This window comes from Ovis canadensis, chromosome 1, assembly GCF_042477335.2.
Source record: "Ovis canadensis isolate MfBH-ARS-UI-01 breed Bighorn chromosome 1, ARS-UI_OviCan_v2, whole genome shotgun sequence".
Classification (NCBI taxonomy): domain Eukaryota; kingdom Metazoa; phylum Chordata; class Mammalia; order Artiodactyla; family Bovidae; genus Ovis; species Ovis canadensis.
Window position 1 is genome coordinate 167,660,945 of NC_091245.1, and position 24,348 is coordinate 167,685,292.

General features: G+C 41.1%; 2 protein-coding genes across 4 annotated transcripts in view; one reads left to right on the forward strand and one right to left on the reverse strand.

Moving 5' to 3' along the window:
* The window catches only part of FILIP1L (filamin A interacting protein 1 like), a 312,163-nt gene extending 289,215 nt beyond the window's left edge, over window positions 1–22,948 (reverse strand). Inside the window, exon 1 of the mRNA XM_069551097.1 lies at window positions 22,120–22,948. The gene's annotated coding sequence lies outside the window, so the exon portion shown is untranslated. The remainder of the gene's footprint in view (window positions 1–22,119) is intronic.
* The window catches only part of CMSS1 (cms1 ribosomal small subunit homolog), a 398,161-nt gene that overhangs the window by 297,864 nt on the left and 75,949 nt on the right, over window positions 1–24,348 (forward strand). Inside the window, exon 1 of one of the 3 annotated variants that reach the window (XM_069551156.1) lies at window positions 22,385–22,537. The exons of the other annotated variants lie outside the window; for them this stretch is intronic. Within the exon in view, the coding sequence (XP_069407257.1) occupies window positions 22,483–22,537 (55 nt within the window). The 5' untranslated portion in view covers window positions 22,385–22,482. Of the gene's footprint in view, window positions 1–22,384; window positions 22,538–24,348 lie in introns of those variants that run through there. 3 annotated transcript variants of the gene reach the window in all.

The window sequence follows — 24,348 nt, forward strand, 5'->3', positions numbered from 1 at the left end:
TTAGCTCTATTAGGATCACAGTTTTATTCTCCTGAGACAAACTCACTCCAAGTATAACTACTGGAACTTTCTGGTCAAATTCCATTTAGTTTGGCTGTCCAGAAGTGTTTTCTTCTCCTAGATACACATAATTTTCTTGATGTATGGATCCAGCCTAATGCTAAAAGTATCATAAATTGGGAATCTGCAATTTCATAAGTACCTTAATAAGTTAGATATTACTGGATAACTGAAAAAAAAATAGAATACTGAATTGAAAACATTGAAATGTGAAATTTAAAAAAGAAAGCCTGACTCATTTTAAACTAGACCCTTTAAAATCTCAAAGTCAAGGCAGAGATCCCTGGTCTAACATATAACCAAGTATTCCAAGTTGGACAGCTTCAGTTCAGTTCAGTCGCTCAGTCGTGTCCGACTCTTTGCAACCCTATGAATCGCAGCATGCCAGGCCTCCCTGTCCATCACCAACCCCCGGAGCTCACTCAGACTCACGTCCATCGAGTCAGTGATGCCATCCAGCCATCTCATCCTCTGTCGTCCCCTTTTCCTCCTGCCCCCAATCCCTCCCAGCATCAGAGTCTTTTCCAATGAGTCAACTCTTTGCATGAGGTGGCCAAAGTACTGAAGTTTCAGCTTTAGCATCAGTCCTTCCAGTGAATATTCAGGACTGATTTCCTTTAGGATGGACTGGTTGGATCTCCTTGCAGTCCAAGGGACTCTCGAGTCTTCTCCAACACCACAGTTCAAAAGCATCAATTCTTCGGCGCCCAGCCTTCTTCACAGCTTAAGACATAACAATTTAGTTCTTTCCTTACAGCCAATGTCTTCCTTTTTAATTACCAAAACAATTAATGTTCATTGTAGAAAAAGTCAGATAATGCAAAAGAAGAAAATAAAAGTCACTGATTCACTACTACCTAAGGGTAAAGATTCTGATAGATAGCTTCTCATTGTTTTCTTATTTAAAAAAATGAAATATATACTTTTGATATTTTTAGTTAAATTTCTTACTCTGATATCATTACAGATTCACATGCCACTGTAAGAATGATGTGGAGAGATCCCATGTGTCCTTTACCCAGTTTCCCTGAATGGTAGTATCTTGCAAAGCTGTTTTATAGCATCACAACCAGGACATTAACATCGATGCCATCAGCATACAAAACAAGAACCTTTTATAGTTAAAATTGTTTCCCTGCCACCTCCACTTCTTAAATCCTAGCAACCAGTATTCTGTTCTCTGTTTCAGTAATTTTATTATTTCAAGAATGTTGTATAAATGGAATCATGTAGTGAAATGGCAACCCACTCCAGTATTCTTGCCTGGAGAATCCCAGGGACGGGGGAGCCTGGCAGGCTGCCGTCTATGGGGTCGCACAGAGTTGGACATGACTGAAGCGACTTAGGAGCAGCAGTATATAACCTTTTGAGATTAATTTTTTCCATCTAGCGTAACCTTCTGGAGATTTATTCTAGGTTGCTGTGTGTCTTAATAGTTTGTTCCTTCTATTTGCCAAGTAATATTCTATAGCATGGTTATAAACCATGCTGCTGCTGCTGCTGCTAAGTCGCTTCAGTCGTGTCCGACTCTGTGCGTCCCCATAGATGGCAGCCCACCAGGCTCCTCCGTCCATGCGATTTTCCAGGCAAGAGTACTGGAGTGGGTTGCCATTTCCTTCTCCAATAAACCATACTACTCACCTTCAAAGAATATTTGCATTATTTCCAATTTGGGACTGCTAACAAATGAAGCTGCCATAAACATTTGTGTATAACTTGTAGTGTGAACCTAAGCTTTCATTTCTCTGAGATAAATGCCCAGAAGTACAATTGCTGAGCCATATTTTAGTTTTAAGAAACTGCCAAACTGTTTTCCAGAGTGGTTATACCAATTTACATTCACAGCAATGTACAGCAATGTCAAGTAATCTAATTTCTCTGAATCTTCACCAGCATTTATTGTTACTATTTTTTTTTTAATTTTAGCCATTCTGAGAGGCATGTAGTGATACATTGTTCTGGTTTTAATTTGCATTTCCCTAATGGTTAATGATGTAGAATATCTTTTCATATGCCTATTTACCATCTGAATATCCACAATGATGAAATGTCTGTTCCTATCTTTTGCATATTTTCTAATTGGATTGTAGGGTTTTTTACTATTAAATTTCGAGGCTTTATGTATTCTAGACAGTGGTCCTTTGTTATATGTGTGGTTTGCTTTTTTTTTTTTTCCAATCTCAAGATTCTTTTCATCCTCTAAAAGGAGTTTTTCACAGAGCAGAAGCTTTTTTATTTTAAATCTGATGTCTCTCTGTTTGTTTCTATGGACTGAGCTTTTGGTGTCAAGTGTAGGAGCTCTTTGCCTAGTCCTCAGCCTCAAAGATCTTCACTTAATTGTTTTTTCTAAGAGTTTTACAGATAAATCTTTTATATTTAAGTCCATGATCCATTTTGAGTTAAGTTTTTGTGTAAGGCAGTAGACTTAGGCTGAGTTTCATTTTTTTTCCTCTGAATGTCCAGTTGCTCCAGAACTGTTTGTTGAAAAGACATATCTTTTTGTTGTTGTTGTTGAATTCCTTCTCAGTCAGGCATATTTGCATGAATCTATTTCTGGGTTCTCTGTTCTGTTCCATTGATCTGTGTGTCTGTCCCTCCACCAATATGCACAGTCTTGATTATTGCAGCTATATAAATCTTGAAATTAGGTACACTGATAGCTCCCACTTTTCTTCTTATTCAAGAGTATCTTAGCTTCCTAGTTTCTTTACCTCCCCATGGAAATTTTAGAACTATCTTGTCTATATCGACAGAAAAAAAAAAAAGTGTATTGAAATCTTGGTTGGAATTGCATTAAACCTGTTTATCAATTGGGGGCAAATAAAAATATTTGCAGAGCTTCCCCTGTGACTCAGCACTAAAGAATCCGCCTGCAGTACTGGAGATGCCAGTTGGATCCCTGAGTGGGGAAGATCCCCTACACTAGGAAATAGCAACCCACTCCAGTATTCTTGCCTGGAGAATCCCATGCACAGAGGAGCCTGGTGGGTGGCAGTCCATGGGATCACAAAGGAGTCGGCTGAGCGACTAAACAACAACAATAAAATATTTGCTGTATTGAGTATCCCAGTCTATGAACATAGTATGTGTCTCTGTCTATTTAGATCTTTGATGTCTTTCATCAGCATTTTGTGGTTTTCAGGGAACAAGTACTTTACATACTTTGTTTACACCTCAGTGTCTAGCACAGTACCTTCCTGAAGAATGTTGGATTTCACAAAAATCATTGCCATACACAGGAGTGGAATCTTACCATGAAAAGAACCCATTAGCTATAATCCCTTTTTTAAAATGGCTTCCTTAAACTAGGAAAATGCTTTAAAGATAGCAAATGGCCCAGATAAGAAAGACTTTTCATTCACTGCCTGAAACTAGATACTTTGTAGTTTGGGATTGTAAATCAAATTCCAGTTAAGAACTTATTGGATTCAGCTGTGTGTGTGGGATGTGGTGCAGAGTGATTCAGGAAGCTGTTTTTGCTTTGCCAATTGCAGAACTCATCTTTATATATTAAAAGAGAGTTTTCATATCTCTGCCAATGATCATCTTTCATTGGTAACCAGAGGAGTTTTGAGTTGTCATTTTGTGGGCTTTATCGGGGAGCTTAAATCCAGGATTGAATTAATCAGAGAACACAAGGTTGGGTTTCTGCATTTTCCAGTTTTGAAATCTGCATAATGTTAGTAATAGACTGAACATTTATGATGTTAGTGTTCACACTGGGGCAATGAAATATAACATTACATAATTCTTTAAAGAAGATCCTGAGAGTTTAATGTACAGTTTGATGGCAGGAGACCCTTGGGAGCACAGAGAGACATATTCCTCAGAACTGTTCGTATGTACCTAAGATGAACAAGCTATCGTGTTTCCAATTTTTCTCTTAAGTTTTCAAAGGAAATAAGTACACAGGGGTGAGGAAGGCAGGGAAGAACAGGACTGTTTTCATTGCTAGGATGTCAGGAAAAGCCCTAGCTGGCATCTATGGGCTATAATAAATAGGTATTTGTTGTGGTCTAACCAGGTAACCTTGAGTAAGTCGTTAGTTTTTCTGAGCCTCATTTCCATATTTATACAGGGGAGTTGTGATCATGTCTCTGCCTTCCTAAAGTGATGATCAAATAAGATAACGGACAGAGAAGCATATAAGCTCTAAAAGACTATACTGATGTACTATGTTATTCATTCCATAAATATTTATTAAACACCTACTGCATACAGACATCTACGGGGAGCAGACACCTACTGTGTAACAGTTCACCAAGGAGAGACACACGGGAAGCACTTAAGTACCGTGAAACATCACAGGTGTGCAGAGGCAGAACATTCCAGGAGTAGCAGTGGAACTGAATTACTGAGATGCAGTGTGCTTTTAGAGTTGAGAAACACTGAAGACACATTCTTGTAAAGATCATCTATGTTCAAGTTGAGGCTACCCTCAACATGGAGGGAATTAAGAGGGAAAAAAGCTTGATCCAATTGCCAGTCCTTATTAAATAGGGGGAATGATGAAGAAAAGTCAGTAGATGGCAGAACTGGGAATTGGACAAGTGTGTAAGGACAGATGACATGAACCTCAAGGGAAGCCGGTGGCCAGTGATGTGAAGATGGCAAGGAATGGCGAGGAAGCATCACTGTGAAGCCTGAGAATGGTACTGCCCCAGGCTTAGGGCTTGGGCTGTGGGAGTATGACCAGTCTTCTCTTGAGGGGCTGAAAGAGTATAAGTCCTGGGGGAAGAGCTGGACAACAAGTGGAACAGGAGGAGGGAAGACGAGTATGTAAGAAGGGTAAGCATGTGGCATGCATGTGTATGCTCAGTCGCTTCAGTCGTGTCCAACTCTTTGCGACCCCATGGACTGTAGCCTGCCAGGCTGCTCTGTCCATGGGATTCTCCAGGCAAGAATATTGGAGTGGGTAGTCATGCCCTCCTCCAAGGGCTCTTCTCACCCAGGAATCAAACCCTAATCTCCTGTGTCTCCTGCATTGCAGGCAGATTCTTGACCCACTGAGCCCCCTGGGAAGCCCTTGAGCATGTAGGGCCCCCAGTAATAGCAATAACTGTTGTTTATTGCGCTCCTCAGATGTACCAGCTATTGTGTTTGGCTGTTTTGTACAGTTAGTCTTCACAGGATGCTACAAACGAATTCCTGGATTCGTCATCTGGATTTTACAAATAAGGGCATAAGGTCCAAAGAGGTCACATGCATCATTTAAGGTCACACAGCAAGTCCACGTTAGAACCTCTAAACCCAGATCTGCCTGACTGCAAAGCTGAGCTTTTGCACCATTTCACGTGTCTTCAGAGACGTTCAGAGAGCACCATGCAAGGGATTTGGAGGGAAATCAGAGAAGGGAAGAACCCGAGGGAGGAAGCAGAGTCACATGGGAATGAAGATACAATAGAGGACTATTCCCTAGTGATGCTTGCATTTTTGCTGGTGGCTGGAAATGCCAGGGCTGTGAGGATGAGAGCCACTGAGACCTCTAGCAGAGATGAGACCTGGTGAGGCTAGTGATTGCCTTGCTGCAGGTCCCAGGGGAGCACTGCTGTCAAGGTATTGTAATGTCTTTTGAAGAAAATTCTCCCAGGGCAGATAGTAACAAAGGTCAACTTCTCCTGGCTCTTTCACTCCTGGCGGGATGGTCAAAGAGGCTTAGCTTCCTAAGTGTCAGTGATCAGTCTTTCAGCCCAGACAATAGAGAGCCGAGAAGGATGTGTGAGATGACCTCTCACTTGCTTGAAGGGTGGCAGCCCATCAGATATTGAGGTGCCTTGGCCACTTTGTGCTTTGGGACCTCTGGAGCTGTGTGATGCAAGCTGGAATTTTCATTAGACTATGGTGAAAAGCCAACACATGTATCAGCCTCTCCCAGGTGGCAGTTAATGGTTACTGTCCAAGATGGCTTTTTAACAGAGTCTGGGGAAGAAAGTATTTTTTTTCCTTCCTCAGCATCCTGGCACAGCTAACGTCCTACTTTCCTTTACTAGGGGACAGTTAATGCTGCAGCTGAAACAGCAATCCCATGTGTAGTATTATACATTGACATTTATGGGCACAGGCCAGGACCAGAGACTTTTCTGGAAGCAGGTTTTGATACCTAAGGGGAGTGGTGGCAGTCCAGCTCTGCAGCCAGGTAAGAGTGGCCTCAGGTGAGAGAGATCAGGTTAGAAAACGCAAAGAACAGGAAAAAAGGACAAGTAAGTAACTGAAGAAGTTATGAACCTCACAACCTTGCTTTAAGTTAAGGTCTTCCTGCTGGAATTCTTGATTGAGGTAAAAATAAACATGCCCTTCAAAGTAACACATGTGCCGTCTGATCCCGTTCGTCACAGGAGGGGTTGGGGCAGTGAGAACATGAAGAAATGCCCTCAGAAAGGGGATAATAAGGAAACAGAAGTGGAAATAGCCTTGGAAGCCTGTGCTAGGCATAGGCTGCTTGCAGAAGTTGGATCCTTGTTGTAAACATGGTTTCTGCTTCTTTACAGGGGGAAGATTCTCTTTTTCCCTTGACTCATGCTGTCGCTTTATCTCCACCTCTGTTGTGACATGTTTCACCTTCCACACTCTTCTGTAGTTTTTGTTTTTTCTGCTTCTGTTGAACTGGTGCTTCTTCAGAGACAGCGATAGTGCGCTTTCCATCCTGTACCATCTGCAGCGCTTTGTATTCAGTAGCTCTTCAGTGTTCGACTGAAAGAACGAACCCAAGGACACTGTGATTCCTCTAAATTTCTTTACTAAACTCTTTTCTTGGCCAACAAAGATGACACCTTACAAAGCCAACTTTCTCCTTTCTCCAGGATCAGGGACTCAAGTAGATAAAAAGTGTTCTATAATGCTTTGAGTGTGTAGGAGAGATACTTTCTGTTTAGGGAATGTTGCTAAGCCCTCTCATCAAAAATAGCCTTTCCATCTACGTCCAAGCTCCGTCAGGGCAGAGCAGATTGGCAAGGGTGGTTTCAAAGGAAAAAGCAATGTAATGCCTTCTGCTCACACCAGCACAGGTGCCAGGAGAGGAGGAAAATGTGTGTGATTGCAGCTTGGGATGCTAAGTGCTGTAAAAATGGAGCCAACCAACCAACCAGCGTGCAGAGCTCTTATGTGTGTTTTAAATACCTTCCCCGACCTTTGTATATTCCTGTGTACTCGGTGATCTCAGGCTCAGAGTCTTCCAAAAGCAACTGATGACTAGAGATCTTACTGTATGAGCAGAGTGAGTGGCCCTTTAAGAGGAACCCACTTATCCCAGGGAGATGGCAGAAGCTCAGAATGGCAAGAGCAGAGGGAACGGGGAGAGCCAGCCAGAAGAACACACATGGAACCCCGAGTCCTGGGCAGAGCAGCTCTTTGCTGAAGGCTGCTGTTGCTCCTTGGGAACTGCTACACAGACATTGACAGGAAACCAAATCAGTGACAGGATAGCCGTTTTAATGTTTGCAGAATCTGAGCATGCATCCCTCTGTGAAACTAAAGAGCTAGAGTCTTCAGGGGTTTTCTCCTCCTCAAATCTTGAATCTGGCCTTTCTTGGAAAGTTGAAGCATCAATTGACAGTCATCCTGAATGTCAAGCAGAAAGGAGGGATGGTCAATGAAGGACTGAAGCTAGGATGGGGAGATGCATGTTGCCTGCAGCATGGGTTGTACAAGAAGCTCTAGGGTGGTCATATCCAGTGGTTGCTTGGATTTGGGTGGCCTGGCTTTGGGGTAAGCATGTTTGTCCAAATAATACATTGTTGCACTAAGATGGATCTGTCTCATCTACCCTAAAGAAAAGAATCTTTGTACCCTGTGTGTTTGAGGCATAATCAGTGATCTTTATATAAAGATCAATGTCTATTAATAAAAGCCATGAGCAGGTCCCTGCCAAGATTTCCATCATTTGTTTAATCAGCTGCATCAATGCAGCAGTTTTCAATTAGTAGAGGTGTCCATTTGTACCTCTTATGTGCTTATAGGCACAGGGGCCAAGTCACCAAGTTGGGGCTCCTTGTGATCCTCCACATGGAGCTGGCTTCTCACTTGCCCGAAATGGAGTAACTGCTGTGTGTATGTGTCTAGGTAGAAGGGGGCATGCTCCAGGTAAGGTAGCCTCTCTGCCTACCCCTCCCACCAGTCCTGCCAAGGTGCAAGGGAGGGGGGCCACACTGAAGCTCACTCAGGCAGCTCCTGAGCTGTGGGACTAGTCAGAGGCTCCTTCGCTGCATGGCCACCCTGCCCTCTGCCCAAAGCAAGAAACAGAAGACAAAACGACAGAGCTGTGGTCACACAAAGCCTGTGAACTGTATCGGCTGTCTTTGTTTATTTGGGAACTCTGGACTTCTTTTTTTGTTTTTTTAACAAGAAATTTGAACCACATTTTGTTTGAGATATTCCAGAAAGATGTAGCAATGTGGTTACCATTTTATAAACTTTTAAACAAAACTGTTAGTGGTTCACAACTTTGTTTAAAGAACAATGGCTTTGGAGCACAGGCCAGTCTTCTCAGGACCCCGAGGACAGTGACCAAAGCAAAGAAGAATCCAGTTCAGAGCTGGCTGACTGAGACCTGCTCTGGCAAAAGCCAGGAACCCAAATGTTAGCACTGAGGGCCTCTTCCCTTTCTGCTGGAATGGCAGTGAGTTTGGCCCTGCTGCTTTGCTGATTTACACCAGTGCCCTCAGCTTGTTAACTCTCCTCAAGTGGAAGAGAAGTTCAGGAAAAGTGGGGATGAAAACAACCACTTCTGGTATTTTGCCCTCTGCTCGAGACTGAGCCACCAACTTCAGCGTAGCTGGCTCACTACCCGACCGTGGGCATCCTCGTTTCTTGCACACTTCCTGCTTCTGTCGTCACTTCTCTCTGTAACAGCCAAAATCCCCACTATGCTTTCATTCTAATATTTCTGTTAAAATAATCTGCCTTTACCTAACTTTTTCCTTAGGAGATAATTTATATTTTATAGGAAATCTCATTTATGAGTGTTTTTTTCCTGCTGTTGTTAACTGTAGCTATTACTCTTTTTAGCCTTTTCTTGGAGGGCCCTCAAGAACGTTTAACAGGAAGTATTATTTAAGTCTCTTAAACATTCCTCTAAAAGTATACAAATATTTATACCTATATCAACTTTTCTAGACATTTTACAAAGCTGATTTAGTAGATGACATATTCTTCTAACAAAGATTAAAATTGAAATAACCCATAACTGGAGCTGACCAACAATGCAGATTTGGGGTTAACAACATTCAGTTTCCAAATACATAAGACACATAGGAATTACAGGAATTTAGTTTGGTAGAATCCTTTTTTACATGCATTTTTGAAAACTCAGTTTACCCTCCAGAAAGACATTTCTTTTGGATCAGTTGCAGTCCCTATTTAACAACTTCACAGCTTACAAGTTAAGACTCTAATTAAAATATTAAATTCTGGGGCAAAGAGAACTCCAAAAAGAGTCTGTAATCAAAGCTACCAATGGTATTTTTCACAGAGCTAGAACAAATAATTTCACAATTTGTATAGAAATACAAAAAACCTCAAATAGCCAAAGCAATCTTGAGAAAGAAGAATGGAACTGGAGGAATCAACCTGCCTGACTTCAGGCTCTACTACAAAGCCACAGTCATCAAGACAGTATGGTACTGGCACAAAGACAGAAATATAGATCAATGGAACAAAATAGAAAGCCCAGAGATAAATCCACACACCTATGGACACCTTATCTTTGACAAAGGAGGCAAGAATATACAATGGAGAAAAGACAATCTCTTTAACAACTGGTGCTGGGAAAACTGATCAACCACTTGTAAAAGAATGAAACTAGAACACTTTCTAACACCACACACAAAAATAAACTCAAAATGGATTAAAGATCTAAACGTAAGATCAGAAACTATAAAACTCCTAGAGGAGAACATAGGCAAAACACTCTCTGACATAAATCACAGCAGGATCCTCTATGACCCACCTCCCAGAATATTGGAAATAAAAGCAAAAATAAACAAATGGGACCTAATTAAAATTAAAAGCTTCTGCACAACAAAGGAAACTATAAGCAAGGTGAAAAGACAGCCTTTGGAATGGGAGAAAATAATAGCAAATGAAGCAACTGACAAACAACTAATCTCAAAAATATACAAGCAACTTATGCAGCTCAATTCCAGAAAAATAAATGACCCAATCAAAAAATGGGCCAAAGAACTAAATAGACATTTCTCCAAAGAAGACAGACAGATGGCTAACAAACACATGGAAAGATGTTCAACATCACTCATTATCAGAGAAATGCAAATCAAAACCACAGTGAGGTACCATTTCACACCAGTCAGAATGGCTGTGATCCAAAAGACTACAAGCAATAAATGCTGGAGAGGGTGTGGAAAAAAGGGAACCCTCTTACACTGTTGGTGGGAATGCAAACTAGTACAGCCACTATGGAGAACAGTGTGGTGGTTCCTTAAAAAACTGGAAATGGAACTGCCTTATGACCCAGCAATCCCACTGCTGGGCATACACACTGAGGAAACCAGAATTGAAAGAGACACGTGTACCCCAATGTTCATCGCAACCCTGTTTATAATAGCCAGGACATGGAAGCAACCTAGATGTCCATCAGCAGACGAATGGATAAGAAAGCAGTGGTACATATACACAATGGAGTATTACTCAGCCATTAAAAAAGAATACATTTGAATCAGTCCTAATGAGGTGGATGAAACTGGAGCCGATTATACAGAGTGAAGTAAGCCAGGAAGAAAAACACCAATACAGTATACTAATGCATATATATGGAATTTAGAAAGATGGTAATGATAACCCTGTATGTGAGATAGCAAAAGAGACACATTTATAGAACAGTCTTTTGGACTCTGTGGGAGAGGGAGAAGGGGGGATGATTTGGGAGAATAGCATTGAAACATGTATAATATCATATAAGAAACGAATCGCCAGTCCAGGTTCAATGCAGGATACAGGATGCTTGGGGCTGGTGCACTGGGATGACCCAGAGGGATGGTACAGGGAGGGAGGTGGGAGGGGGGTTCAGGATTGGGAACACATGTTCACCTGTGGCAGATTCATGTTGATGTATGGCAAAACCAACACAATATTGTAAAGTAAAAAAATAAAAATACTTCTCTTAAAAAAAAAAAGGTAGTTAAGGAGCTGTACAATTAACCATTTTTAACCTTAAATATAGCATTTCTCATGTATCCTTCAGGCAGTACTGACAAGGTATTTCCTGGAGATTAATGGCACTCTGAGTTAATGGACTGAGGGAAGGTCATTAATCCTTACACAAAGGTAGCTTGGAAAGTAGGAATGAGAAACAACTGCTGGGTCAAGATGATACAGTCCCATGAGATGTTTCAGAAGATGTTACCTTTGCAGAAGCCCATACTTAACTACTGTTCTCATTCCCCTTCTCCACAAACAAAATCTCTTTTATAAGTTGGCTTCCTCTTCACACTCTTTCTCAGATGAAACTCATCTTGGAAGTCCTTTGTTTTCACATAGCTTCTCACTATCAGACTCATTTATTGGAGTGAACAGAGTTGTGCTTGGGAGTCTAGAAATCCAACCAATCAGAGTATATTTCCTACGGTTTCAGTTAAATAACATATTTGTACATTCAAGGCATAAGATATGCAGGAAATAGGAAGTTACTGTCAGTGGTTCAGTTCAGTTCAGTTCAGTCGCTCAGGCATGTCCAACTCTTTGTGACCCCATGGACTTCAGCACACCAGGCTTCCCTGTCCATCACCAACTCCTGGAGCCTACTCAAACTCATGTCTGTTGCATCGGTGATGCCATCCAATTATCTCATCTTCTGTCGTTCCCTTCTCCTCATGCCTTCAGTCTTTCCTAGCATCAGGGTTTTTTCCAATGAGTCTGTTCTTCACATCAGGTGATCAAAGTATTGGAGTTTCAGCTTCAGCATCAGTCCTTCCAAAGAATATTCAGGACTGATGTCCTTTAGGATGGACTGATTGGATCTCTTTGCAGTCCAAGGGACTCTCAAGAGTCTTCTCCAACACCACAGTTCAAAAGCATCAGTTCTTTGGTGCTCAGCTTTCTTCACAGTCCAACTCTCACATCCATACATGACTACTGGAAAAACCATAGCTTTGACTAGATGGACCTGTATTGGTAAAGTAATGTCTCTGCTTTTTAATATGCTGTCTAAGTTGGGTCATAGCTTTTCTTCCAAGGAACAAGCATCTTTTAATTTCATGGCTGCAGTCACTGTCAGTGGTAGGCTAGGGTTAATGGAACAATCAGACCTAGACAACACCTCAGTAAATCTGAAGAGGTTGATTCATCATAAGGACACAGAAACAAGTCTGTCTGGGCAGGATGATAGACAGAGTACATGCTTCCAGACTGCAGAATACCACCAGAGCTGTACCCTTGCATATAATGCCAGACTTGGTGGGATCTCATTTCTCCTCCAGGCCAGTAGAGACTAAATCCATTCTGCATGCCTGCTAATCTGGATCTGTTCTAACAACGTTCCCATCTGGACAGATTCATTAATTTCAAGATTAAGCAGGGTTCAGTGTGACTTCTAGGACTGTGGTGGAGATAGTGAGAAAGCATGGCAGGAAATCTAGAGCTACCTGGTGAAGGATTGTTCCAGGAAGCCCTACTTTGGCTTTTTAAAAAGAGTTAAAAAGAGTTAAAAGCTAGAGGATGATCACTGAGTTGTGGGTTTTTTTAAGGTCTGCCTTCATGCACAGGCATCACATTCTATAACTGTGTGTCCTTGTGAGAGGCGCTTCCCCAGTGACTCAGTGGTAAAGAATCCACCTGCCGTACAGGAGATGCAGGAGACGCAGGTTCAGTTCCTGAGTCGGGAAGATCCCCCTGGAGGAGGGCATGGCAACCTACTCCAGTATTCTTGCCTGGAGAATCATGGACAGAGGAGCTTGGCAGACTACAGTTCATAGGGTCACAAAGAGTTGGACACGACTGAAGTGACTTAGCACGCATGCACGTCCTTGTGAGAGCTCTCAGTTCAGAAGCTTGTACCATTACTTGTGCTGGGGTGTGTTGCTCACCTTCCTGCTAGGAATGCTCACTTCCTTTGGAATCCTTTAGATAAGTTCAGCACCATCTGATTCACTCAAGTGGTGTCTGGCTGTTCTATAATCCCAGGCTGATACTGTGATTCCCATAGTATGTTTTCACATGTTTGGAAATTTTAAAATGCCAGAGGTTATTTTACTGTTTAAAAAAAAAAAAACTGCTGAAATTTAATAAGATAGCACAAGTATGCTAAAGGAAATGCTAAGGAAAATGTTTTTTGGTCACTAGGGCAATGGGTTGAAATGCAAAAACCCCACTAAGATGGTGGCTGGCGTTTTGCCACTGACTCTATCTGGTCTAACCCTGAAAGTATTAAGTTCTTATGGATTTTGTGACAGAGTCAAGAGAAGTAAATCTGTAGCTCCCAGTTCAGACTGAACTACTGTTTTAGTGCTGCAAGTACAGGTGAAAATCTTTATATTCTTCCATCCTGTTTAAAAAAAAAATCTTTGTTTATACACAGATTAGTTCCACTAGACCTAGCTGAACTTTTGGAGTTCTTTTTTTCAACTGAAATTTCCTTGTACAAATAAACTATCCAGATGTGGATGGGAACGTAATAATAGAATTACGTGCTGAAATAACTGAGATTATTTAGGTCATGATTGCAGTTTTATGATGCCATCTGGGGAAATTACTAAGTGCATGTGAATTTGAGGTAAACTAAAGTTTTTCTCCCTTCAGTAGGCATTATGGCCTCTTTTGGCACTTTTTTGGTATTGGAATTTGCCGCTTACTTTGCTTACTTTAAGAGTGATGGATCTGTAGCTCTGTCACGATTTGAACTGGAGTTTTCCTTCCACACAAATGACAGGTATTAAATGTGTCAGGACAGTCTGTCTGAAACCTGACCTAACCACTTAACAGTAAAATAGTAAAACTTGCTATTCTGTGTGTACAAATGCTGTCTTTCCAAATTAGGAAAGAAGATATAAAACCCTGTAGAAGTGCCTTTGTTTTAACAGGAGAAATTTAATGCTCTACCATTACCATTCTCCCAAGGTAATGTTACATAAGTAATTACTGCTACACCGGAAGAGTCATTTCCCATTCTGGAATAATTTGCACACATTTAGGAATTTGATTGTCTCCTCAAAATCTTCTGGGCTGTGGGCCCATAAATTATTACATTTTGATGGAACTTCCATACACAGTCTTTTATGGAAGGAGAGAGCAAGAGAATTGCAAAAAAGTAGTGACACTTATGGTTAGAGAAGCTCAAGGAAGGGAAAAGAATATTCCTGCTTATTTAACATACTGCAAGGAAATTTGTGGTTTACTTTCAATAATCAACTTTCTGAAAATTTTTTTATGCCCAAACCACAAAATTTGGCTTTAAATTCATACCTGCCTGTGGGCATGTATTATCTAAAGCAGTGGTTCTTAGAGTCCCTAAGGAAACACATTATTCAAATGCTGGTTCCCTTGATTTCTAGATGACATTTCTAACCCAAGACTTCTTAATTTGGTTCAATTTGTCTTTGTGTATCCAGGATCTTGTAAGGTTTACCAGCTTTTCAGGAAGACCTGACATGCCACATTTTCAAGACTGAATTTTGTTAGACCTAATCTATAACACTGGGAATTTTCTATATTATTAATGATGATAGTAATGCTGCTGCTGCTGCTAGGTCGCTTCAGTCATGTCCGACTCTGTGCGACCCCATAGACAGCAGCCCACCAGGCTCCTCTGTCCACAGAATTCTCTAGGCACGAATACTGGAGTGGGTTGCCATAAATATCTCCTGATTATCGAGCACTTATTATTTGTCACTAACTGTAGTTAACACTTTATATTTCTCATTTATTGTTCCCCAGAAGACAAATACAGTTATTATCTTCATTTTATGAAGAAACTTAAAGCTTTGAGAGGTTAAGTAACTTTTTGGAGATTAAAACCCATGATGTCATCTGGAGAAAATCCATGGTCTTAGGCATTAGGCGTTATGCTAATGAGTACATCCATTTGCTGGTTTAGTAATAACTGGCTTTTGTTTGATATTGATATGTTCAGTTCAGATAGCCCTTACTCTTTTCCTACTCTGGTCTAGAAGTTTGGTGGACTTGCACACTTTATGCACTGCTTCCCCTTGGATTTGTGTGCATATGTCTATGTTGCCCTTGTAAAGTTTTAAACAAAAAATATAACTGTGGAATACCTGAATAATCTTGGAGTCATGGTTGTTTTTGGTGGGAAGCTGAGCCAGTTCACTGGGAAACTTGAACTTCCCAAGCTTCAAGATGGCGCTTCGTTATTATGCCTTCAGGTCTCTTCTTGTGTTAGGAAGGGTGAGATTCCATAAACAGGTGAATCTTCATGACCAAAGCTCTCCCCACATCTCCCTAAACAAGGAGTCTGCCATGTATACAGTGCACCAGACAGAATTAGGGCACCTGGTTTCTGTACCCCGATCCTCTATAGCAGTAGGCACTATAATTTGATCCTTTCAGTTGTGTGTTCTCCATTTAGGGTGACCCACTGCCCCAGTTTTCCCGGAACAATTCTGATTTTAGCAGTGAAAGTCCTGAAGCCTAGAAAATTCCACAGTCCCAAATACAACTCGACCAATGATTGTCCTACCTCCTTTATTTTTCCAGAGCTGTATCCAAGCCCCAGATTCCAGCACTTCTGCTTTGTTGAATCTCCTGAAGGGTACAAATAAATCTTTTAAACTAAGAAATTGAGCAACTCTGGCTCAGATTCATAAGTGTGTAGTGGACCATTAGAGATACAGAACTTGAACAGACCAAGAAAGACCTATATAAATTTTGGAGGAATTTACAGATACTTAGCTTGAAAGATTTGTGAAAGAAATAATTTTTTGTTTTATATTGCCTTCACTTTTGTTTCAACTCTATCTCTTCAGGGAGTAGGCTGAGTCTTAGAGGAAACCTTTCTCTGATTGTCAAAGTTCAAGTGGTAGGTCATTGTTTGACATTGTCAGACCATCATAAATGTCCCTAATATACAAAGATGTCCTTGTCAGCAATATTGTAAGCATACTAAGTAGAATGTAGGGTTAGATTGAGACTTGTCAAGTTGTTCAGTGGTAAAGAATCCACCTGCCAATGCAGGAGACTCAAGAGATGCAGATTCTGTCCCTGGCTCAGGAAGATCCCCTGGAGTAGGAATTGGCAACCCACTCCAGTATTCTTGCCTAGAAAATTCCATGGTTAGAGGAACCTGGCAGACTACAGTCTATGGGGTTGCAAGAGTTGGACATGACTGAGCTACTGAGCACGCATGCACAGCATTAGATTAATGGACAGTAGCACAAATAATTATATATCGTCCTGACTTTTCAGTTCAGTTCAGTTCAGTTGTTCATCATGTCCGACTCTGCGACGTCATAGACTGCAGCACGCCAGGCCTCCCTGTCCATCACCAACTCCCAGAGTTCACTCAAACTCATGTCCGTTGAGACAGTGATGCCATCCAACTATCTCATCCTCTGTCATCCCCTTCTCCTCCCACCTTCAATCTTTCCCAGCATCAGGGTCTCTTCAAATGAGTCAGGTCTTCGCATCAGGTGGCCAAAGTATTGGAGTTTCAGCTTCAGCATCAGTCTTTCCAAAGAATATTCAGGACTGATTTCCTTTAAGATGGACAGGTTGGATCTCCTTGCAGTCCAAGAGACTCTCAAGAGTCTTCTCCAACACCACAGTTCAAAAGCATCAATTCTTCGGCACTCAGCTTTCTTCATAGTCCAACTCTCACATCCATACATGACTACTGTAGCCAAATGACTTTATTTATTCTTTCATACTTTTAGCCAAGTTTGCCAAACAAGAATTATAATGGAAAATGCTAGTGATTTTTTTAAGTTCAAGTTCTAAATACTTTTAATTTTATTTAAGAAACAAGTCTTGATCTCAGTTACATGATTTTTCTCCCTAATATGAAGTTATTTTGCATTGATTGGGGAGAAATACAATAATAAGTTTTTAAACTCTGAACTACTAACTGCACCTGCTTGGGATCTAAAACTGAAATGGAAAACACAAGGCTTAACCCCACATGCTCCCTGATCAAATGCAAAGGTTCTTAAAATAGCTCCGGGTGAAGATGTTTGGAGCAGCTGAAAACTAAGGAGCTGGTTGGTGTCCCTAGTCACAACCTGGCAGTTAATACCATGGCTCAGAGGCAGCTGCCTCTGTCTCTTTCTGTCTCAAGGCTTGCAGCAGCAGCTCCTAGAAGCAGCACAGAAGCAGCCTGTGCTTTACCCACATTCCTGTCCTCCCTAAACTCCACTTTCCTAGTCAGAGGATTGTCCCTGGATCCGTCAAGGGGATCTGAGACATTCTGTCCAAGCCACTAGAACAAAGTATTGGGTTGGCCAAAAACTTTGTTCGGATTTTCCCATAAGATGTTACGAGAAAACCCAAATAAACTTTCTGGCCAACCCGATAGCTAAACACCTCCAAACAATTATAATAAACCTTAAATAGGTACACAATAAATTCCAGGAAAAAAATGTAAGGAAGAAACAAAGTGGATTTGATTGATCATAGCTAGCCGTAACAGAGAATACTAGCTATGAGTGGTACCCTACACCCTGTTATCTTCAGTATCCCAGTTACCCGCAGATCAGTTTACTCTCTTGAAATCCACCAGGGAGACCTTCACTCAAGAATGCTCTGATCAGCTCTGCCGATATTGATAGAGCTCTCAGTCAACTCATATGTCTCAGTTGATATAGCTGTCAGCTTACCATTTTCCCCCATAATTTTGTCCTGTGATATTTTCACTTACCATTGATAAACTGCTGCTCTCAAGGGCCCACTTATGCACCCACCAGTAGCAGGATCTGGGCTGGGTGGACAATTGGTCTAATCTGATCTGACAGCTTTTTATGTTGCCAGACTTTTGGCACTAACCAGAAGTTTAAAATTCTATATTCACATGTAGATGAGTATACTATCCTGTTCCCATCATAAAAAGAAGAAAAAAGCAGTAGCTTATATCTTGTTTAGAAACTACACTACTTTGAGGGCCAGAGGAAAGAACTGCTGGGTGAGTGTAGAAGGGAGGTAGAGGCAGGAAGACAATGGTGTGTGGGAAGGCCTGAAACTCTCCCATTGGCAGCTTCCAGTTGGCCACCACCACCTTCAACCAGTGCTCGGAACTGTGAGTACTCATGTTGAAAACTCAGAATTTTTCTAGACTTCATTTGAGAAATTATTTAAGGAGACTGCATTAGAGAGAACATTAGCTGGGCTGGTTCCTTAAAAGTCTAAAACCTAGTTTTTCCATCGGCTGAACAGGGAATAATACTTGCATTTCCTATCATGCAGGGTCACCTTAGGATCAAGTGAGTGACTGATGCTTGAATTCTGTAAACAATGTAGGACACCTCCCAGGTATAAAATGACCCTGTGGTTACGAATAATGCCATTATACGAAGTTTCCTCAACCATAGTGAGAGCATAGTACTGCCACTCTTTCTGTTGTAGCCTCCGGTGATTGACTGTCTTTGTCAGACAAATCAGACAGAAACATCTTGAACCCTCATCAGATTTGAGCCCCAGATAGCCATGAGGCTATCTAATACAAATTTTGCTCTAATGTCCTCATTAGAGACATCTTGTCTGACCCAATTCTGAAGGAGCAAACTTACCGGTTATGAGCCTTTGTCTGACATCTATAATTTAGAACAGAAATGTTAACGTCCCTCAAAGAAGGCTCAAGTAGTTTCAATAAAATGTGTATTCCAATCTGATTATTTGATTATTTGGTCCCTGGAATTCTCTCCCTATCTTGCAGATGCTAAATCAACCTTTATAAGTAAGAAATTTTTTTTTCTAGTCTTTTACTTAGAAACAAAGGAGAAAATACCATGGTAGGCAACATGAACAGTTAGTTAGTTAGTTCAGTTGCTCAGTCGTGTCTGACTCTGCAACCCCATGAATCGCAGCACGCCAGGCCTCCCTGTCTATCACCATCTCCTGGAGTTCACTCAAACTCACGTCCATCGAGTTGGTGATGCTCTCTGGGGAGGCCTTACAAATAGCTGTGAAAAGAAAAGAAGCAAAAAGCAAAGGAGAAAAGGAAACATATAAGCATCTGTATGCAGAGTTCCAAAGAATAGCAAAAAGAGATAAGAAAGCCTTCCTCAGCGATCAATGCAAAGAAATAGAGGAAAACAACAGAATGGGAAAGACTAGAGATCTCTTCAAGAAAATTAGAGATACCAAGGGAACATTTCATGCATGGCATGGATGTAACAGAAGCAGAAGGTATTAGGAAGAGGTGGCAAGAATATACAGAAGAACTGTACACAAAAGATCTTCATGACCAAGATAATCACGATGGTGTGATCACTCACCTAGAGCCAGACATCCTGGAATGTGAAGTCAAGTGGGCCTTAGAAAGCATCACTATGAACAAAGCTAGTGGAAGTGATGGAATTCCAGTTGAGCTGTTTCAAATCCTGAAAGATGATGCTGTGAAAGTGCTGCACTCAATATGCCAGCAAATCTGGAAAACTCAGCAGTGGCCACAGGACTGGAAAAGGTCAGTTTTCATTCCAATCCCAAAGAAAGGCAATGCCAAAGAATGCTCAAACTACCACACAATTGTACTCATCTCACATGCTAGTAAAGTAATGCTCAAAATTCTCCAAGCCAGGCTTCAGCAATACGTGAGCTGTGAACTTCCAGATGTTCAAGCTGGTTATAGAAAAGGCAGAGGAACCAGAGATCAAATTGCCAACATCCACTGGATCATCAAAAGAGCAAGAGAGTTCCAGGAAAACATCTATTTCTGCTTTATTGACTATGCCAAAGCCTTTGACTGTGTGGATCACAATAAACTGGAAAATTCTGAAAGAGATGGGAATCCCAGACCACCTGTCCTGCCTCTTGAGAAACATGAACAGTATTAAGGTTCAAATCACTAATAACTGGCCCCTCTGTGAAGATCTCCATACTCAGAGAATACGGAAACCACTTTTGGTCCATTCACTGCTGTATCTCTGGTAACCCAGCATGTAGTAGGCACTCTAAACCTTTGTTGAATGAATGAACAAGTGAACAAACTCATTAAGCCCTTTTACCATAAGAGTGGTCTACCTAATTACAATGAAGCAAACAAAACAAAAAAATTATGTTGTTCTCTGTATGAATGGCTATTAAATGCTGGTGGCCACTTAGTTCTGTCCAAATGCAAATAAAAGCAACATTTTTTTCTTTAAATGTTTTTTAATGTAACATATTGAAGAGGCGAAACATGTATTTCAGTAGTAATGAAAACTTTCTTTTACGTTAAGACAAGAATAACATGGACTTTCTTCTGAAGAATACAGGGCCCTTTACTTTTGTTTTTCCCCATCTGTGGAGCTCATCCCCATTGCTCCTCAACTCTTGGCACATTACAACATCTGGCCCATACAACAGGTAAATGGATCATCATTTTGAAACCACAATAAAGTATCTGTATCTCCAGTGACAATGTCAGTACCTAAGACCAATTGTTGGCTAACAAATTTTTTTATTCAACAACAGTTTAAATGAAAAAAGAAAACTACATACAAACTTTAACAGAAGCTAAACTCTTAAAAAAAATTTTTTACACTTTATGTTTATAATCAATACTTTATTCATCCTAGAATTTTTACAGAATATTTTTGCATTGGTAATCTTAAGAACCCAGACTCAACATTGCTCTGGGAAATTACCTGAAAAACTCTTGTAAGCATAGACTTGTCTTGATTGCCCAACATATTTGTTTTAAAGAAATAAAAATAGCCCATGAATATTATTGCTGCCTTTAGAAATTTTCAGTAGCAAAGAGCTGTTTAAATATTTATGCTGATTTTTAATTAAGCATAATATGAGTTTCATAATAGTGTCAACTGATGACTGTAGAGATGTATTTACTTGGAATATTTGTTTTGGGAGGATAGAAGATTGATGTATTAGAAAGTATCATCATAGGAAAAGTATTTTTAGTTGAAGCAAGAGGAGCACTGCCACAGTTTGGAAGAGTTTTCACCAGTAGTATGCTACCCCTTGCCCTCCTTTATTACAAGCCTAACGCACACATAGAACATGTGGATGTAGCTGAGCAGCGTATGCATTGCATTTCTTGTAGTTCTTCATAAGACTTGCATAGATATTGAAGAAAGATGTGATCATCAGGTGTAATGAAAAAGAGTGATTGAATATGTCACAAAAATTTTAGCTGAACATATATCTCTCAAACTAGATCTGTATTCAAAACTATGCATTCACCCTAAACACTGACTAATACTCCCACTGAGCAAGTACAGAACTTTCTCTGGTATCATTTGGCAGCAATCAGGCTTCATTTCCCATTGACATTGAGGTTTGTTGTGCCATAAACATCCAGTCATGCTTTGGGGTGATAGGTATCTTCCAAGACCTTCCAAAAAACCCCACCTCAAGAATCTGCTTCTCTTCTCTGGCCCCTATTCATCAAATCTTGCCCATTCATCAAATCTTTAGCACCAAAGAAATAGGAACAAAAGGAAATGAAAAAGAATACCTCTAAGTTGCCATTTTAAGATGTTAATTTCTTCTGTCTTTCCATAAAAAGAAAATGCCTCCTAACTAGTCTAGCCTATCCAATACACTTCTCCATTGATACCACATTTGGGATGATTTTCAAATTATGCATTGATCATTTACATCAGTTTGCAAAATCAAGCTATTACCAAGCAAAGTCATCTGCCCAAACCATTTTAAAATTTTTGACCATTTGTCTTACTCTAAAGAGGATAGCAATTTAAGATTTTATTTTGGTCTCCTTTCATATCTCCTGTCAGGATAGTTCCTCTATTTTGCACGCAGCTCTTCTTCATATTAAAAAACGTCATCACCCTTCATAAGCCCTTAATCATGCCTAAGATTTACTCTATTCCCTTGCATAATGCCCAGAAGCTTCTGCTCCTGGAGAGCAGTGGGGGCAGTTCCTGGATGTTGGATATCACAGACACGTCCCCAAAGCCTCTTCTCAGTGGCACTGGGGACACTTACCTTACTGTGCAGGTGCCTCTGCTCAGTCACACCCGGTGGTCCTCTCTTCTCATCCCCACCAAATCCAACAGTGGAGTCCAGGGACCAACAGCGTTTTCTTCTTTTCTTTTTGGACAGTCTCTCAGTTTTTGTTTTGTGGGCTTCAAAGTCAAGGAGAACTTGCAACCAGGGTCCACTGACAGTTCCGCAGAGGAGAGGCAGAGGGGAGCCCAACACTGACTGGGCCCAAACACTAAAAATAACCCTCCTCCCTCTCCAGGCTGTGTCCTTCATACTCAGAAGGCAGGCAACCTGGCTGAATCCCTCACCCCACAGCTTGCCAGCCTCCACAGAAGAAAGGGTCTAACTGGACTGAGGTGCAGAATGAGACGACCCAAGACCCGGGAGCCATCTGCCCAGAGCAGACAAGTAGAGGCAGGTATAGGCTCCTTGAGTGTGTCTGGGTGTGTGTGTGTCTGTCTGTGTGTGTGTGTTTGCATGCCTGTGCCCAGCAGCTGCTCTCCAGATTAGAAGACACCACTCTTTGGCAGGCAACTCTGAAACCACCCTCTTGGGTGATTTCAAATTTATGTGCACATCTTGGCCGAGAGAAGAAACCTCCCAGGCACAACCTGGGTCCCCTTCTGTGCCCTGTCACTGCCCCAGATACACTGTGAACTGCAACAAACAGCGGCGCCAGCATCCTAAGAACAGATGCCCAGATGGACGTTAGACCGCACCTCATTTTGTACCCTGCAACCAAGAACTGATGCAAGCCCTGTTTGAGATTTAAGTAATAAGGGCATGCCCTCTTCTTTGACAGTCATGACCCAAGGCACTGCAGAGACTTGCTATTATTAACGCTGTGTTGAACTTTAACTTGAATGCCTGCCTGTTCCATTCAGTGTCATATGAGACATGAGGGCAAATGCTGAGGAAACTTAAAGCAACATTCAAATGTATGATGATATTTATTATGATTAATCAAGGTTTTTGTTTTGTGTTATGCAGATGTTAAGAAAAATCTCATACTTCGTTAAAATTTGTTAGTTTTCTCTAAGTGCTATCACTTAATCTGATTGGTGGGGAGGGGCGGGAGGAAGGAGCTTGTTCATGTCTTTAGCGAGTATATACTTCCTAACCAGTTAGGCATCAGGTCCTCTGCCAGGCAGATTCACCACTAGCCAGGTGCTCCATTCTGTGTATTATTTTACATAACCATCACAGCACCGCTTTAAGTTAGTCCTGTGCATGCAAATTGTCTGCTAGGCTCTTCTGTCCAGACAAGATTACTGGAGTGGGTTGCCATCCCCTCCTCCAGGCGATCATCCAGACACAGAGTTTGAACCTGCGTCTCTTATGTCTCCTGCACTGGCAGGCAGGTTCTTTATCACTAGAGCCATCTGGGAAGACCAAGCTGGTCTTGAATTGGTGATCAAATAAGAAAACCAAAGCTCACAATAATTAACCTCCCTACAGTCTCCTGGATGATAAATATCAGACTCGGAATTCAAACTTCGATCTGAGTCTCACTGAAACCCATGCTCTTTATTTTTAGCTATTATCATTGAAATAATTTCAAACTTACAGAAAAGATACATGAATAGTAAAGAACTCCTGTGTACTCTTCATTCAGGTTCTCCAAATTTTAGCATTTTGCCACATTTACTGTCTCTCTCCCTTTTTTCCTCTAATCTCCCTCTTCCCACCTATCCCCTTGTGTTTATATACATGTGTGTGTTTTTCTGAATCAACTTATGTGCTTCAGTGTTATTATCCTAAAAGCAAGTACACTTTTCTACGCAACTATGACTATCAAATTCAGTATATTAATATTGACACCAGATTATTTTCTAATCCATAGTCCCCATTCAACTTTTTACCAACTATCTCATAGTATTATTTGCATAGGGAAATTTTATTTTTCTTTTGTTCCAGGATTATGTGTAGCATTTAGTGGTCATGGCTCTCCCTCAATCTGAACAGTGTTTCAGTCTTTGTCTTTGGTGATGACGTTTTTGAAGAGTTGTCTGAGGAGGCTATACAAATAGCTGAGGAAAGAAGAGAAGCTATAGACGAAGGAGAAAGAGAAAGATATGCCCAACTGAAGGCAGAGTTTCAGAGAACACCAAGGAGAGAAAACAAGCCCTTCTGAAATGAACAATGCAAAGAAATTTCGTTCAGTTCAGTTCATTTTAGTTGCTCAGTCATGTCCAACTCATTCAGACCCCATGGACTGCAGCACACCAG